This window comes from Oncorhynchus nerka, linkage group LG15 (assembly GCF_034236695.1).
Source record: "Oncorhynchus nerka isolate Pitt River linkage group LG15, Oner_Uvic_2.0, whole genome shotgun sequence".
NCBI classification, from domain to species: domain Eukaryota; kingdom Metazoa; phylum Chordata; class Actinopteri; order Salmoniformes; family Salmonidae; genus Oncorhynchus; species Oncorhynchus nerka.
This window is the reverse complement of record NC_088410.1, coordinates 55,865,880-55,883,484: the sequence shown is the minus strand read 5'-3', so window position 1 is coordinate 55,883,484 and position 17,605 is coordinate 55,865,880. Positions and strand designations below refer to the sequence as shown.

At 41.1% G+C, this 17,605-nt stretch overlaps 1 protein-coding gene across 1 annotated transcript in view; it reads left to right on the top strand.

Moving 5' to 3' along the window:
• The first annotated feature begins 3,636 nt into the window (after nucleotides 1-3,636).
• Nucleotides 3,637-17,605, top strand: part of optc (opticin) — a 32,675-nt gene continuing 18,706 nt past the window's right edge. The window contains exons 1-5 of the mRNA XM_029684137.2: nucleotides 3,637-3,785; nucleotides 8,807-8,989; nucleotides 10,211-10,423; nucleotides 10,652-10,823; nucleotides 11,500-11,658. Coding sequence (XP_029539997.1) covers nucleotides 10,226-10,423; nucleotides 10,652-10,823; nucleotides 11,500-11,658 — 529 coding nt within the window. The 5' untranslated portion in view covers nucleotides 3,637-3,785; nucleotides 8,807-8,989; nucleotides 10,211-10,225. The remainder of the gene's footprint in view (nucleotides 3,786-8,806; nucleotides 8,990-10,210; nucleotides 10,424-10,651; nucleotides 10,824-11,499; nucleotides 11,659-17,605) is intronic.

Genomic DNA, 17,605 nt, shown 5'->3' with positions numbered 1-17,605 from the left:
GACATTGGTCAGAATAGGCATCGCAACTCCTGTGAGGTGCGAGCTGAAGGGTCGGGACGCCACGTTGCGGACTGGGTGAGATTGCTTCTTCTTCCATTTCCACCACAACCGTGTGTCCGAAAATGGACGAGGGACACTTTTAATCGAACTCTCATGCGGGAGACAACACTTTTAACGCTTGTGAACACTGTGGAACCCGGGGTTCCAAGGTTTGCCTAAAGCCAGACCAACTCTGTGTACACAGGCTCTGGCTATTTGCCGTACCCTGATTGGCCATGCCACTTGAATTAATGTTGTCACAAGAGTCTAGCTAGCCTAGCTTAGCCTAAAAAGCATCCTGGCTAACGTCGGCCCTATGAAGTGTCTAGTGATACAGGTTATGTGTTCTATAGGCAATTAGTTGTTGATAGCGGAGTCGAGAGAATGAGCAGGGTTGGACAATACCACGCTGTCATCCCACAAAGATTAAAAATAGACACAGGGAAAAATCTTTACCATGGAGGTTTCCCTACCGACCAGTCATAGGCACTGGCGACAAAGTACCTTGTAACCTAGCTGGGAATGTACCCCTTCTGTGGTAACAGACAGGGAAGAATTTAATCTAATTCCCTCGAGTGAAGTGTTGAGCTGGAAACAGACAGCTCATTTGGCTTCTCATATGAACCACAGAGACTGCGTGTAGGATAATTCTCATATGAACAACAGTGTGGGATAATAGGGTGGTCGTGTCCAACCCTGCTTGTTCTCTCGACTCCGCTACCAACAACTAATCACCTATAACCTGTAACCTGTATCACTAGACACCTCATAGGGACTAGTGAGCTACAGACAGGAATCTGCAATGAGTCCCAGTAATGAGCCACCTACAGGGTAGGGGCACCTTTGTGGACAGTTCCCCAATTTATCACTCTCACCCTGGGGAGATTTATATAACCCAGAGGGGGCAGTATTAAACATGGACAATTTTCCAACATACTTTGTGCTTCCATGAGATTTTATACGGGCACAGGGCGCTCTGTATACAGACACAGGGCGCTCTGACAATGGCTGACATAGTAACCCGTTTGCCATGCGTGGGGGCACTGTTGTGCACAGTAATATTTTTTGTGCAGAGACGCACTTGTCACTCAGACCTGTGCCAAGGCCCTTTGCTAAAGTGCTTGGGGGGCTGCTTCTTCATTGGAGCTGCACGCTAACGCCGCTTCATCACTCCCTCCACTCAAGGAATTGAAAATAGGAACGGGGTTGCCATAACGCCGGGGGAAAGCTAGTAAGTTTCACTCACAGGAAGTTAGCCAGGAGGCTTTTTAGCCTAACCTAGCTAGACACTTTGACCACAGCACAGTCCGTTTGTAATAAACAAGGGACTTAACTACCGCTACATATATTAACAAGTTTGGTAAGAGAGGCACACGGTGTGTGACCTAGCAGACACAGGCGGCAGGGGGTACAAACTGAATATGGCCACCCTCTCTCCTCAAGTAGCCTCCCGTAGAGCACACAGGAACTAGGTTGGGCATGAGAGGGCACACAAGAGCCGGGTTGGGCACGAGCATGTGATCAATTGAAGCTTCGGACGTCATCGATGACGTACTTCTGATAAATTGATACAAATTGATACACATATTCTAGTGTCATTTCTTGAGTAAAAGTACAAAGTTAAAGTTAAAGCTATACATCAAATTCCGTATATTTAAACTTCTTTGGGCTGCAATCCCGTTAACGGGATGATATGACAACAGCCAGTGAAAGTGATGGGCCCCAATTTCAAAACGACAGAAATCTCATAATTCAAATTCCTCAAATATACTTGTATCTTATACCGTTTTAAAGGTAGTCTTGTTGTTAATCCAGCCACAGTGTCCGATTTCAAATAGGCTTTACGGCGAAAGCACCACAAACGTTTATGTTACCAAGCCACAGAAAAACACAGCCATTTTCCCAGCCAAAGAGAGGAGTCACAAAAAGCACAAAGAGATAAAATTAATCACTAACCTTTGATGATCTTCATCAGATGACACTCATGGGACTTCATGTTACACAATGCATGTATGTTTTGTTTGATAAAGTTCATATTTATATTTTAAAAATCTGAGTTTACATTGGCGCGTTACATTCACTAGTTCCAAAAACATCCAGTCATTTTGCATAGACACATCAATTCAACAGAATACTCATCATAAATGTAGATGATAATACAAGTTATACACATGGAATTATAGATATACCTGTCCTTAATGCAACCGCTGTGTCAGATTTCAAAATACTTTACGGAAAAAGCAAACCATTTAATAATCTGAGATGGCACTCAAAACAATCAAGTCAAATTAGCCGCCATGTTGTCGTCAACATAAACGATAAATTACATGCTAAATATTCCCTTACCTTTGATGATCTTCATCAGAATTCACTCCCAGGAATCCCAGGTCCACAATAAATGCTTGATTTGTCCAATAATGTCCGTTATATATGTCCAGATAGCTACTTTTGTTAGCGCGTTTGGTATACATATCCAAACGCTCGCTCAGTTTTACGTCGGACAAAAACTTTATAAAAAAGTTATATTACAGGTCGACGAAACATTTCAAACTAAGTACAGAATCAATCATTAGGATGTTTTTATCATTAATCTTCAATAAAGTTCCAACCGGAGTATTCCTTTGTGTCTTGAGGATCCATGGAACGCAGGTCGCTATCATGTGAAACGCGCGTGACCAGGAAATGGCTGACTGCCAGACACCTGAATCATTCTGCTGTCATTTAGTCCCACAATACAGTAGAAGCCTCATTCAAATTTCTATAGACGGTTGACATCTAGTGGAAGCCCTAGGAAGTGCAAGTTCATTAATATCTGAAGGAGATTTCAATGGGAACTGTTTTGAATGCATACCAACCTCAGATTTCTCACTTCCTGTTTTGATTTCTCCTCAGGTTTTTGCCTGCCATATGAGTTATGTTATACTCACAGACATCATTCAAACAGCTTTAGAAACTTCAGAGTGTTTTCTATCCAATACTAACAGTAATATGCATATATTAGCAACTGCGACTGAGGAGCAGGCCGTTTACTTTGGGTACCTTATTCATCCAAGATACTCAATACTGCCCCCCAGCCATAAGACGTTTTAATTAAGCAAACCAGAGGGCAATATTTTCTTGTTTTAAAATTTACGGACAATATAATGCGTTGTCTTCCCTACTGCCTCTGATCTGGCAGACTCAGTAAACACTGTCTGCCAGATCAGAGGCAGTAGGGATGACAACGCATTATATTGATAGGTGTGTGAATTGGACCACATTGCTGTCCTGTCTGAGCATTCAAAACGTAACGAGTACTTTTGGGTGTCATGGAAAATGTATGGGAGTAAAAAGTACATATTTTCTTTAAGAATGTAGTGGAGTAAAAGTAAAAGTACAGATACCCCCAAAAACGATTTAAGTAGTACTTTACACCACTAGTAATCGTAATGTATTAGATACCCTCTTGAAACAGTTGATCAGTAACAGTCACATTTACTGAATCAGTATAGCCCTTGACACAGTCTCTCTCAATCTCCCTCTAATCATAATGCCATATTGGCCCATTTATATTCTACTTTGTTCCCAGCTTTCTTTGCTGCCAGGGGGCTGAGTTCATTCTTTGGCTAATCCAGCCAAACACATACACGGACGCACTCACACATGCACGCATGCATGCACCACACACAATTTCTCTATTATAACTCGAGTCTGACAGAACTATCATGAGGAATAACTGGAATATTTTCAAGTAATCAATGTGACAGGTGAGTACTGGATTCGTAAGTAATTCCAATGTTATGGTAATCCTAATGGGATTTTGTGGGAATGCAGAGGTAGTGTATTGCGAGTTACGGCAGCCAAAACATGGAAATGAAAGAGCAATTGAAAAGTGTTGTGAAGCAGAAACTGAGACAGAAAGCTAAATGAAGTGAGTTGAAAACAACATGAAGTTGATAGAATAAAACAAATCACACATCATAGTGTCTGTCATACTTTAGTTGAATGGATTTGGAACTTAATCCTTGGGTGGTGTTTGGGTCTGTGGCACCCATTTTCAATGTTTCCTAAAAGAAAAATGATACAATGAATTATTTTTTCAACTTGAGACTCATTGACCTTGGCTCATTTTCTGTAAAGAAACATTTGCATTGTGCACCCCCCTACACATTTATACTACATATGTGATGTTCGGGTCCACTATTACCCGAGGGTAATCAATGTGTGTGTGTGTGTGTGTGTGTGTGTGTGTGTAAGTGAAGACAAGTAAAAATGAAACAAAAATGTTTGCTGTGTGCCTTCTCTGTCTTCAAAAGTGCTGTTTCAACATAGCACGACGAACCTGTCTATCTCACTGCCTGTCTCCTGCTTTTCTCGCACTCTTTACCCTTTGTAGTGTGTGAAACTATACACAATGTCTTGTTGGGAACCTACACAATGTTATTACAATATATTATTTTCAACCATTGTAAAAACAAATCTGTATTTTCCCACACTGTACCCCAGCCAGGTGCCAATTGGGGGAGGGACACAACAAATAAATAGCGTTGCATGTGTGGCTCCTTACCACAATCAATTAGTATGGCAAAAAAATGATCTCTGCTCATAGGGCCTTTTTTGCAGAGTTAGTGTGGAAGGAGCGTCTTCCACTTTGGAAGATATGAGGATAATGTCACTGTCAATTTGGAGTCTGACAGTGAGTTGGTTGAAGAGGGTGAGGTTGACCCTCAGCCAGCCCCAGGACCAGCCCATCAGCAGCCTGCAGGATAAATAGAAATTTAGATGTAAAAAAATGTGAAATTGAATAGTCTTCTTGCCCAAGGAATGAACCACCCCACATGGCTGCCAATGTGATAATGATGCAACCAGGGCCAGCAAGGGTGGCGGTTACTCATGTGCAGGACATAAAGTCTTCTTTTGAACTATTCAACCCAGAAACCATCCAGAAAATCAATCTGGACTGCAATCATTTGGAGGGAAGGCATGTTTTTGGAGAGAGATGGAAAGGGATGGACCAAACTAATTTACATGCATACTTTGGGGTTCTTATCCTTGCTGGTGTTTTCAGATCCAATGGGGAATCCACAGAATCCATGTGGGATGCAGAAACTAACATAGAACTTTTCTGTGCATCAATGTCTCTGGAAAACTTTCACATTATTTCCAGGATTATCCGCCTCGATAACAGAGACACCAGACCAGCTCGGCGGCAGAGAGACAAGCTAGCTGCAATCAGGTCAGTGTGGGACAAGTAGGTGGACCAGCTTCCCCTGTTTTACAACCCTGGGCCCAATGTTAACGTTGATGAGCAGCTTATGCCATTTAGGGGCCGCTGCCCCCTCAGGCAGTACATACCGTCTAAACCCACAAAATATGGAATCATGATCTGGGCTGCCTGTGATGCTGCTTCATCATATGCGTCGAACTTGCAAGTGTATACGAGGAAGCAAGATGGAGGAGCCCCTGAGATGGCCAGGAACATCAAAAACCAGAAATCATAATGGACCTCAAAAAGGAGGGTTGGACAATTTAGGCTAGTGACTGGCTACAGCTGCAAAAGAAGGACCCTACACTGGACACTTGGGATATTCTTCAGCATCCTGGACATCTCGGCGTACAACGCGTTTATCATCTGGATGGCGTTGAACCCAGATTGGAAAAGATGGAAAGCTCCAGAGGTGACGGCTCTTTCTTGAGGAGCTGGGCAAGACCTCAAATTTAACATATCCCAATGACCCCAGCTTCTGCAGCCATCGTGAGGAGGATTCAGGAAGAGGATGCTGGTGCCCTATCTGCCCGACCCACAGAACCAGCAACTCCAATACCAGAAGTAAGTGTGAGTGATGTTGTTGCATGTGTGTGTGTCTGACTCTCCTACCTGCTGTGACTATATGAGTGAGTGAGTGAGTGAGTGAGTAAAATTCCTAAGCTAAGTGTTTTCATCCGGTATCAAAAAGAAGAAGCACTGCAATGTGTGTGGACCCAAGAAGGACAAGAAGACACAGTACACTTGCAAGTACATTTGCAACACACACCCAGTAAAACTCTGTGGTTTATAAACTGACCTTAATTTGTTTTCAACGGTTCTCATTTATCATTTCCATAAAATACTGTATGTAAAATTTGTTCAGTTCAAAGCAAAACATCAAAAGCGATGGAAACCTTGCTTCATTTATTTTTGTTCAAGACAAACATGATTTATTCCACCCATGTCTTCATTATAATTTAATTTATTGTGCTTTAAAAAAAAATTGATCTAGCAGAGGTAAATGGAAAATATTAACAGTTAATGGTGTCTATATTGCTTGTAATTGATGTAAGTCAACATCTATGTATTAAGAATTAAGTATTTTTACATAAATTATTATGGCTGTATTGTTTTGAAAACCCAATAATGTTGTAGGTTCATCAGACCCGCAAACATTGGGTGAATAACAAACAAACTTGAACACCACACAAGGGTTAATGTCAAACCCTTTGACTAGTGACCACAGGAGAGTCTGCGGAGAACAGGTTTAGAGTTTAGCTTGAGAGTTCAGCTTTCACAACTCCATTAGGTAAAATACATAAAGCACATGTTTTTCCTAAGAGCTCAAAGTGTGTTATATTGAGAGAGGGGGAAATCACCTCATGCACTGCCATCCACTAAACTTCCAATGCCATCCATTTGTTTTCTGAAAGAGAATGAGAGAAGGGTTCTGTTTGGCTAGAGTTCCTTGTGCTGGTGACCTGGGTCATGTTCACGGGGTGGGATGTGTTGAAACAGATTTAGGTCATTCAGTGCAACCTTAACCCTCACTCTTACCCTAGTCCTTGGGGGGTATGCCTACGGTCACAAATAAAACATTTGGAAGGATGGGACATTTAGAAAAACCTAATGTTGAATAGTACATTTGAAACCTCTTCTAACCCATTGCAACACATTTGGGGTAGATAGGACGCTTAGAATAAGTGGGCAAAAATAAAAATAAATATTCATATTCATCCAAATATTCATCCAAAAATCGCATCCAGGATGTCCAAGAATGTTGTCATCCACAGGACAATATCTATACAGTGCCTTCAGAAAGTACTCATACCCTTTGACTTACTCCATATTTTGTTGTGTTAAAGCCTAAATAAAAAGTGTATGAAATAGATAATTTTTCTCACCCATCTACACACAATACCCCTTAATAACTATGTGAAAACATATTTTTTGAAATGTTAGCAAATGTATTGAAAATTAAATACATATATATATAATTTACATAAGTACTTACACCCCTGAGTCAATACTTTAGAATTAAATTTTTCAGCAATTACAGTTGTGAGGCTTTCTCTATGAGCTTTGCACAACTGGATTGTACACATTGTTATTTTTTTAAATCTTCAAACTCAAGTTGGTAGACAACCATTATCTAGTCTTGCCATCAATTTTCAATTCGATTTGACTCAGAACTGTAACTAGGCTACTCAGGAGCATTCAATGTCGTCTTCGTAAGCAACTTCAGTGCATATTTGCCATTTTATTTTATGTCCTGCTGAAAGGTGAATTTGTTTGCCAGTGTCTGTTGGAAAGCAGACTGAACCAAGTTTTCCTCTATGAGTTTGCCTGTGCTTAGCTCTATTCCATTTGAAAAACTCCCTAGTCCTTGCTGATGACACGTATACCCATAACACGATGCAGCCACAACCATGCTTGGAAATATGAAGACTGGTACTCACTGATGTGTTGTGTTGGATTTTCCCCAAACCTAACGCTTTGTATTCTGCACATAAAGATAATTGCCAATTTGTTTGCAGTTTTACTTTATTACCTAATTGCAAACAGGTTTCATGTTTTGGAATATTTTTATTCTGTAAGTGCTTCCTTCTTTTCACTCTGTCATTTATATTAGTATTGTGGAGTAACTACAATGTTGTTGATCCATCCTCAGTTTTCTCCTATCACAGCCTTTAAACTCTGTAACAGTTTTAAAGTCACCATTGGCCTCGTGGTGAAATCACTGAGCGGTTTCCTTCCTCTCCGGCAACGGAGTTAGGAAGGACGCCTGTGTCTTTGTAGTGACTTGGTGTATTGATACACCATCCAAAGTGTAATTAATAACTTTACCATGCTCAAATGGATATTCAATGTCTGCTTTTTACATTTTTACCCATTTAGGTGCCCTTTGCGAGGCCTTGGAAAACCTCCCTGGTCTTGAATCTGTGTTTGAAATTCACTGTTCAACTGAGGGACCTTACAGATAATTGTATGTGTGGGGTACAAAGAGGTAGTTGTTCAAAAATCATGTTTAACACTATTGTTGCACACAGAGTTTGTCCATGTGACTTGTTAAGGTCATTTGTACTCCTGAAATTATTTAGGCTTGTCATAACAAAGGGGTTCGATACTTATTGACTCAAAGACATTTCAGCTTTTCATTTTAATTCATTTGTAAAATTTTATAAAAACATAATTACACTTTGACATTATGGGTTATTGTGTGTAATGCAGTTTCACAAATTCAGGCTGTAACACAACCAAATGTTTAAAAAGTCAAGGGTTGTGAATACTTTCTGAAGGTACTGTAACTGGTGAAAAGGCTTGGATGTGGAGTTCCAGTCTGGGAGAAGTAGGAATGTGTGCCTGTGTGAGAGTGTGTACGTGTGTGTGTGTGTGGTGGGGGGGGGGGGGGGGGATTAGTAACAGCTGAGTACATGTTGACCTAAATGACCTTGCCTTCCCTCAAATGCACCCTTTTCTCCCCCCTCCCATGTACCTCTCCTAATAATGACCCATTATTTTGGCCACGTCCCTCACCAGCCAACTGAACAACAGGGGTCCATTCCTCCACTGGCTAACCCTGCTAGACCAGCACTCTAAAGGAGAAGACAATATAGGAGAGACAAGGAGAGGGTATTATTGAACCCTGCTGGACCAGCACTCTAAAGGAGAAAACAGGAGAAGAGAGAGGATAAAAAGGGGATTAGTTAACTCCTGACACTGGTAAGTTATATTTCATGACTACTACACAGTGTTTTTGGTTTTCTCTCTAAGCATACTCTTGTGCTGCTAAACCCCACTGTCACTAGAGAATGACTCAAGGGCCAATGGGGTTTGTATTTAGTAAGGGACTAATACAATAAACTGGTCATGTCAATCGGTACACATCATCATAAAGTGGTATAATTCCACTTTTGTTAGTGTCATGTCCCAGAGTGTGATTTGGATATTTGTCTGATTGGCAACAACATTACTGTGATTTTGCTGACTCATTACGTACAATATCATTTCTATTTATGCACACGTTTAAGTCATTCAATTGACATCCCTTGAAACTCATCCCTGCTGTTTCTGTAGCTGTAGCTTGACTAGTACAATATCAGCACTCAGTTTGTTGATAATATCAGTCATCTCAATATTCCATTCAATAGACCTTATTGGTCATCAAATAATATAACTTCTGGTGCATAATCCTGTTTTGTGTATGACTTGTGTTAAGTTCTGTTGGCACCAGACAAACCCAAGGCCAGACTCACACACTCATGTCTGCTTTCAGAGCAAACATTCCATCTGCATTCTTACCAACAACTCAACAATACTCCCTTGGTTCCAAAGCAACAGGGATCCTAGATGTGACCTCTTGGCAACCTTAGGTCTGATCTGAGGTCAGATCTGAGGTGCAGAAACAAACACCAAAACATACAGGGTCACATTCGGAGAACAGGGAAATGTGGAGATCTAACCTAAAAAGACTGTACATCGTTTGAAATATCCAGTTGCATTTGATTTGCCCTTGGAGGTGGTTGTGTCTGAGACAGTGGACATCTGGAGTTGTGTGTGTGTGTGTATCTGTGTCTGTGTGCGCGTGTGTGTGAACCAAGACATCTCCAGCTATACTTAGGCTAGACAGGCCGGAGGCAGTAGGGAGAGGTGGACCCTAGAGGTCATGCAAACATTGGACTAATGCCCTTGTTAAAAACAAAATAGAAGAGCCTGTAAAATATAGATAAATTACCATGCAGATGGGGTTTACTAACCAAAAAATCTACCAGGTTACTATCCCTGATTGCGATCATACAGAATTAATTTACAACAGTTGCTTTATCATGAATTGAAACCAAGTGCTGTATTTTTAAGATGATTTGGTACATTTTTAGATGCTAGCATTAGCACTAACCAAAGCCTACTGAATTTAACGCTTTGACTGACAATCTCTTATCCCAGGTGTGTAGCCTGAGAATGGCCCTGCTGTGTGTGGTTGTGGCTTTTGCCCTGACTCTGCTAGGCCCCTGCCCCAGTGTGTGTGCCCCTCAGGGGGGGGCAGAGCCAGACGAACAGCCCTATGACCTGGATGACTTTGATATGAATGGAGAGACAGACTGGGAAAACTTGGACCTCAATGGAGAAAACTATGACTATGAAGACCTAGACCAAGAGGTGAGAAGGAGAGGAGGAGAGAGGAGAGACTAGCGGGTGAGAAAGAAGGAACAAGAGAGGAGAGGCAAGATAAAGAGAGAAGAAAAGTAAGAGTGGACAATATGGGCGATAGGAATAGGTGTGAGAGGGAAGGGAGGAATGATGGGAGTGAAAGAAGGGAAACTAGAGAGAGTGGTTGAGAGAGGTGAATTGGTCAATCTACTAATGTACTCTTCTCTGTGAGAGCAGATCGAGGTGGGGACGGTGGCACCCCCTGCTCCTGAGACCCCTCCCCCAGCCAACATGCCCCCTCCTGAGTATGAGGAGGAGATGACCCTGTTCCCCAGACCGACCCCTCCGCTGGCTCCAGTAACTCTGGACTTCAAAGGACCAGGCCTGTTTGGACCCGACACTGGCCTGGGTGAGCCACGTGTGTGTGTGTGTGTGTGTGTGTGTGTGTGTGTGTGTGTGTGTGTGTGTGTGTGTGTGCGCAAAATGTAATCTCTCTCTGTGCAGGTATGCCTACGTGTGTGTGTGTGTGTGTGTGTGCGCAAAATGTAATCTCTCTCTGTGCAGGTATGCCTACGTGTCTGCTGTGTGTATAATAATAATAATAATAATAATATGTCATTTAGCAGACACATACATTTTTTTACATGTTTTATTTCACCTTTTTTTAACCAGGTAGGCCAGCAAGTTAAGTTCTCATTTACATCTGTGACCTGGCCAAGATAAAGCAGAGCAGTGCGACAAAAACAACAACACAGAGTTACACATAAACAAATGTACAAAAGGAAAAAAAATAATAATCTATTTACCGTTTGTGCAAACGTAGAAGAGTAGGGAGGTAAGCTATAAATAGGCCCTAGAGGTGAACATAATTTCAATTTAGCATTAATACCGGAGTGATAGATGTGCAGATTATTATGTGCATGTAGAGATACTGGGGTGCAAAAGAGCAAGAGGGTAATAATATGGGTAATAATAGTATTAATAATATTTATAAATAATATTTATCCAAAGTGACTTACAGTCATGCATGCATACCAGTAGGAGTGTGTGTGTGTGTCTGTAATGTTCTCTCTGTCTCTGTGCAGGTATGCCTACATGTTTGCTGTGTGTGTGCATCAGTGGAAGTGTGTATTGTGATGATGCTAACCTGGAGCAGATTCCTCCACTGCCTAAAGATACCACACACTTCTACGGACGCTTCAACAGTATCAGACACGTCAAGAACACTGACTTCATCAACCTCAGTAAGATATATGCAGGCACGCGCACACACAGGCACAGAGGCATGCACACGCACACGCACACACACACACACACACACACACACACACACACACACACACACACACACACACACACACACAAATCACCCTGCAAGTAGTGAGGGTGATTACACGGGCTGCTGCGGCTATTTGATCATAATGTAGACCTACCAGAGTGGCCTACAATGGATAAAATGGAAAACAATGGATAAAAATGCATCTCATAACATTTGAACATAGAAATAGCTGTTCTATCATTCAGTCTACAGCAGCAGAAAAGGTGTGGTGGTCAATGTAGGCCTAAAATCCCTGATACTTCTGAAAATAAACGTACACAGCTTGACAATAACCTGTTTATCCACTTGTCCTTCAGACAAGGCAGTGGCTGAAAATGTTGTGTTGTTTGATACAAGAAACCACTTTACAAAGTAAAACTCATTATTATTCCCATATCATTATTACAGAGAATCAGACAAATTATGCTACCCTCTGCCTATTGGCTGCTTAGCTTATTAAAGACAGTCTCAAAATCCAATACTGCCCCTTTAAGATATAAAAAAGCTCTTTACCTGACTTGCTTTTCAAAGATCTTGTGCTCTCATAGGAAGCAACCACTCACCCATTGTTGACTCCAAATTAGCTATAACTGGGCTACTAACTCACTAACTAGCAAAGAATATTAACAAATGTGCACAGGTGACTACATGTAGCTCTCACTTTGATCTCAAAACAAGCGCAACCGCTCATGCTTTTAACTTGTTATGGCTGCAATCCCGTTAACGGAATAATTGTCATCAACAACCGCTGAATTGCATAGCCACATTCAATGAACATTACTAAAAATATTTATATTCATGAAATCACAAGTGCAACATAGGAAAACACAGCTTAGCCTTTTGTTAACTTCTTAAGGTATAGGGGGCAGCATTTTCACTTTTGGATAAATAGCATGCCCAGTGAGTATAACAGAACTTATGTAGCAGGCAAATCCCCTAGGACTAACCATTCAGAATAAAAAAAAATTGAGGTCTCTGTCTGTTCAGTTAATTCTCATTGGGAAACGATATTTCTTAGGCACTTGTTAGCAGTTCCTACCACTTCCACTGGATGTCACCAGTCTTAGGAATTTGGTTGAGGTTATTCCTTTGTACAATGAAGAGGTACGGCCATCTCGGAACTGGGTAACACTGTTGAGATTGCGCAAGACTTGAAAAGTAACTTTTGTTGTCTTCCTGTATTGAACACAGATAGACCCGTCTTCAATTTGATCGATCATTAATGTTTAAAAATACCTAAAGTTGTATTACAAAAGTAGTTTGAAATGTTTTGGCAAAGTTTACAGGTAACGTTTGAGATATTTTTTAGTGACGTTGCGCAAATTTTGAAGCTGTTTTTTTCTGGATGAAACGCACCAAATAAATTGACATTTTGGATATATATGGATGGAATTAATCGAACAAAAGGACCAATTGTGATGTTTATGGGACATATTGGAGTGCCAACAAAAGATGATCGTCAAAGGTAAGGCATGATTTAGATTTGATATCCGCGTTTTGTGTAGCGCCTGCAGGGTTGAAATATGCTACTATCTTTGTTTACTGTTGTAAACAAAGATAATAGCTTCTTATGCTTACGCCGAAAAGCCTTTTTAAAATCTGACATGACGGATGGATTCACAACGAGTGTAGCTTTAATTTAGTATCTTACATGTGTGATTTAATGAAAGTTTGATTTTTATATCATTTTATTTGAATTTGCCGCGCTGCATTTTCCCTGGCTTTTGGCCAAGTGGGACGCTAGCATCCCCTATCCTAGAGAGGTTAATCCACCTGCCGTGTCAGATTTTGAAAATATGCTTTACAGCGAAAGCAATCCAAGCTTTTGTGTAAGTTTATCGATCGCTCGACAAAACATTATGTACACTTAGCATCAAGTAGCTTGGTCACGAAAATCAGAAAAGCAATCAAATTAATCGTTTACCTTTGATGATCTTCGGATGTTTTCTCTCACGAGACTCCCAGTTACACAATAAATGTTCCTTTTGTTCCATAAAGATTATTTTTATATCCAAAATACCTCCGTTTGTTTGGCGCGTTATGTTCAGAAATCCACAGGAAAGAGCGGTCACGACAACGCAGACAAATTCCAAATCATTTCCGTTATGTCCACAGAAACATGTCAAACATTTTTTATAATCAATCCTCAGGTTGTTTTTAAAATATATAATCGATAATATATCAACCGCGAATGTCTTCATCAGTAGGAGAGGGAAAAGCAATGGCTGTCCAAACTCTGTTGCGCTAGCAAAACTCATGCGACCACTTGACGCGATGTTATCTTTCTGGCTCATTTTTCAAAATAAAAGCCTGAAACTATGTCTGAAGACTGTTGACACCTTGAGGAAGCGATAGGAAAATGAATCTGGTTGATATCCCTTTAAATGGAGCAAAGGGAGGCTATGGAACATGAAGTTTTCAAAATAGAAGCCACTTCCTGGTTTAATTTTCCTCAGGGTTTCGCCTGCAATATCAGTCCTGTTATACTCTTCAGAATGAAACTTCAGAATGCTTTCTATCCAATACTAATAATAATATGCATATATTAGCAACTGAGACTGAGGAGCTGGCCTTTTACAATGGGTACCTTTTCATCCAAGCTACTCAATACTGCCCCTGCAGCCATAAGAAGTTAACAAAGTCCAGGTCAAAATGAATGGCACAGATCCAGATATGGCAATAGTTATTTGCATATAGTCGTACTGCAGCTCTGATTGGTTATGGTACACCGGTCTGTGTAGAGTCGGTCCATGAGTCATTTACATACATTTACATTTAAGTCATTTAGCAGACGCTCTTATCCAGAGCGACTTACAAATTGGTGCGTTCACCTTAAGACATCCAGTGGAACAGCCACTTTACAATAGTGCATCTAAATATTTTAAGGGGGGTGAGAAGGATTACTTTATCCTATCCTAGGTATTCCTGAAAGAGGTGGGGTTTCAGGTGTCTCCGGAAGGTGGTGATTGACTCCACTGTCCTGGCGTCGTGAGGGAGTTTGTTCCACCATTGGGGGGCCAGAGCAGCGAACAGTTTTGACTGGGCTGCGCGGGAACTGTACTTCCTCAGTGGTAGGGAGGCGAGCAGGCCAGAGGTGGATGAACGCAGTGCCCTTGTTTGGGTGTAGGGCCTGATCAGAGCCTGGAGGTACTGAGGTGCCGTTCCCCTCACAGCTCCGTAGGCAAGCACCATGGTCTTGTAGCGGATGCGAGCTTCAACTGGAAGCCAGTGGAGAGAGCGGAGGAGCGGGGTGACGTGAGAGAACTTGGGAAGGTTGAACACCAGACAGGCTGCGGCGTTCTGGATGAGTTGTAGGGGTTTAATGGCACAGGCAGGGAGCCCAGCCAACAGCGAGTTGCAGTAATCCAGACGGGAGATGACAAGTGCCTGGATTAGGACCTGCGCTGCTTCCTGTGTGAGGCAGGGTCGTACTCTACGGATGTTGTAGAGCATGAACCTACAAGAACGGGCCACCGCCTTGATGTTAGTAAGAGAACGACAGGGTGTTGTCCAGGATCACGCCAAGGTTCTTAGCGCCGTGATGGCGAGATCATGGAACGGGCAGTCCTTCCCCGGGAGGAAGAGCAGCTCCGTCTTGCCGAGGTTCAGCTTGAGGTGGTGATCCGTCATCCACACTGATATGTCTGCCAGACATGCAGAGATGCGATTCGCCACCTGGTCATCAGAAGGGGGAAAGGAGAAGATTAATTGTGTGTCGTCTGCATAGCAATGATAGGAGAGACCATGTGAGGTTATGACAGAGCCAAGTGACTTGGTGTATAGCGAGAATAGGAGAGGGCCTAGAACAGAGCCCTGGGGACGCCAGTGGTGAGAGCGCGTGGTGAGGAGACAGATTCTCGCCACGCCACCTGGTAGGAGCGACCTGTCAGGTAGGACGCAATACAAGCGTGGGCCGCGCCGGAGATGCCCAACTCGGAGAGGGTGGAGAGGAGGATCTGATGGTTCACAGTATCGAAGGCAGCCGATAGGTCTAGAAGGATGAGAGCAGAGGAGAGAGAGTTAGCTTTAGCAGTGCGGAGGGCCTCGGTGATACAGAGAAGAGCAGTCTCAGTTGAATGACTAGTCTTGAAACCTGACTGATTTGGATCAAGAAGGTCATTCTGAGAGAGATAGCGGGAGAGCTGGCCAAGGACGGCACGTTCGAGAGTTTTGCATGTCAATGCAATAGAATCTCTTGCACAGTTTGTTTTGCAAAATAAGTCTTGCATAGTTTGTTTTGTTTCAGTTTGTTACATTGAAAGTGGATAATATTGTGATGATTTGAGCACAATTCCCACAGTAGAGCGAAACGTTGATAGTGTTAAAGGGGGAAAGTTCAATCTTTTGCTTCTCTGCACTTTTTCTTCGGTATCCAATGACTTGAGAAAAATATTAATTTACTACTATAGCCCATACAAATGCATACATTTTTAGACAGTCTAAAAATACATCTTAAGGAATACGGATTTTAAGTGTATGGCCTATATCCAGGAGATCTAAAAACACTCAGGAAATATTTGTATTTTTTTAACACAAATCTACAGTAACTTCAGAAAGTATTCATACCCTTTTACTTATTCCGTATTTGTTGTGTTACAGCCTAAATTCAAGATGAATTAAATAAATGCCCATCTACAAACAATATCCCATAATGGCAAAGTGAAAATATGTTTTTAGAAATGTATTGAAATTGTAATACAGAAATAATTGTATATAAGTATTCACACACCTGAGTCAATACATGTTAGAATCAGCAATTACAGCTGTGAATTTTCCTAGGTAAGTCGCTAAGAGCTTTGCACACCTGTATTGGACAATATTTGCCCTTTGTTATTTTGTAAATTCTTCAAGCTCAAATTGTTTGTTGATCATAGCTAGATAATTAAAGTACAATAAAAATGTAAGAATGTATTAAAGTTTTAGAGCATTTTTGTTTTGTTTTGCATGTTCTAGCACTTGCATGGCCATGAAAGACCTTCCATTAAAACAACTGTGTGTGTGTGTGTGTGTGTGTGTGTGTGTGTGTGTGTGTGTGTGTGTGTGTGTGTGTCCCATCTATCACTATAGACCACCCTTGTATGATTTCCATTATCCATATCTTTTTCAATTGTGCTGTGATGTTTTACATAATTATTTGACCTTTATAATTGTATAGTATCCACAGATTATGAGCTAAAGTTGAAAACTTTTCCTATGAGTATTATTATATTATTTTTGACTGACTCTGGCTTTCCAAATTGCTCAAAACTGCTATTTGTAAGGTTTATTTTAAGTGCATGTTGTGATTTTTGAACCATTACGGAACCTGTGATCAGAAACAAGCTACATAAGGGCAATATAAGAGCTGAGATTGTTGTATGCCCCATATATATATAGCATTCTGTTGGATGCAAGAATTTTATATAATAATTTAAATTTAAAAACTCTCAAGTTTTGAATCAAGTGTTGTTTTTTGTACCAGTTCATAAACCATGTGCTATGGAATCGGTAATCGAAAATCTCTTCCCATTTATTTTGCAACCTGTTGTCCTCAAATTAAACTGGTATATTTTTCTATTTATGCCAATTCATTTCAGCCAATTTGTATCTTTAATATATGGCAGGCAAACAAGCACCCTACCTTCTCCATTTTCCACTTTGCCTCCTCTATTTTGGATTGAGCAGACATTCCCATATTTCCGATATCTGCATATGTGACATAACTCCACCGTTTCTATTCGTAATTTAATTAATAAATATATATATATTTTTTTTTACATTTTCCCATAAAGAATGTTTTTTTTTAAATTAATCAGTATTTGAGTTTAACCATAACATTTCTGGAGGATAAAACTGAAATTGTAACCAGCTTTGTATGACTTGTTTAAGAAAGG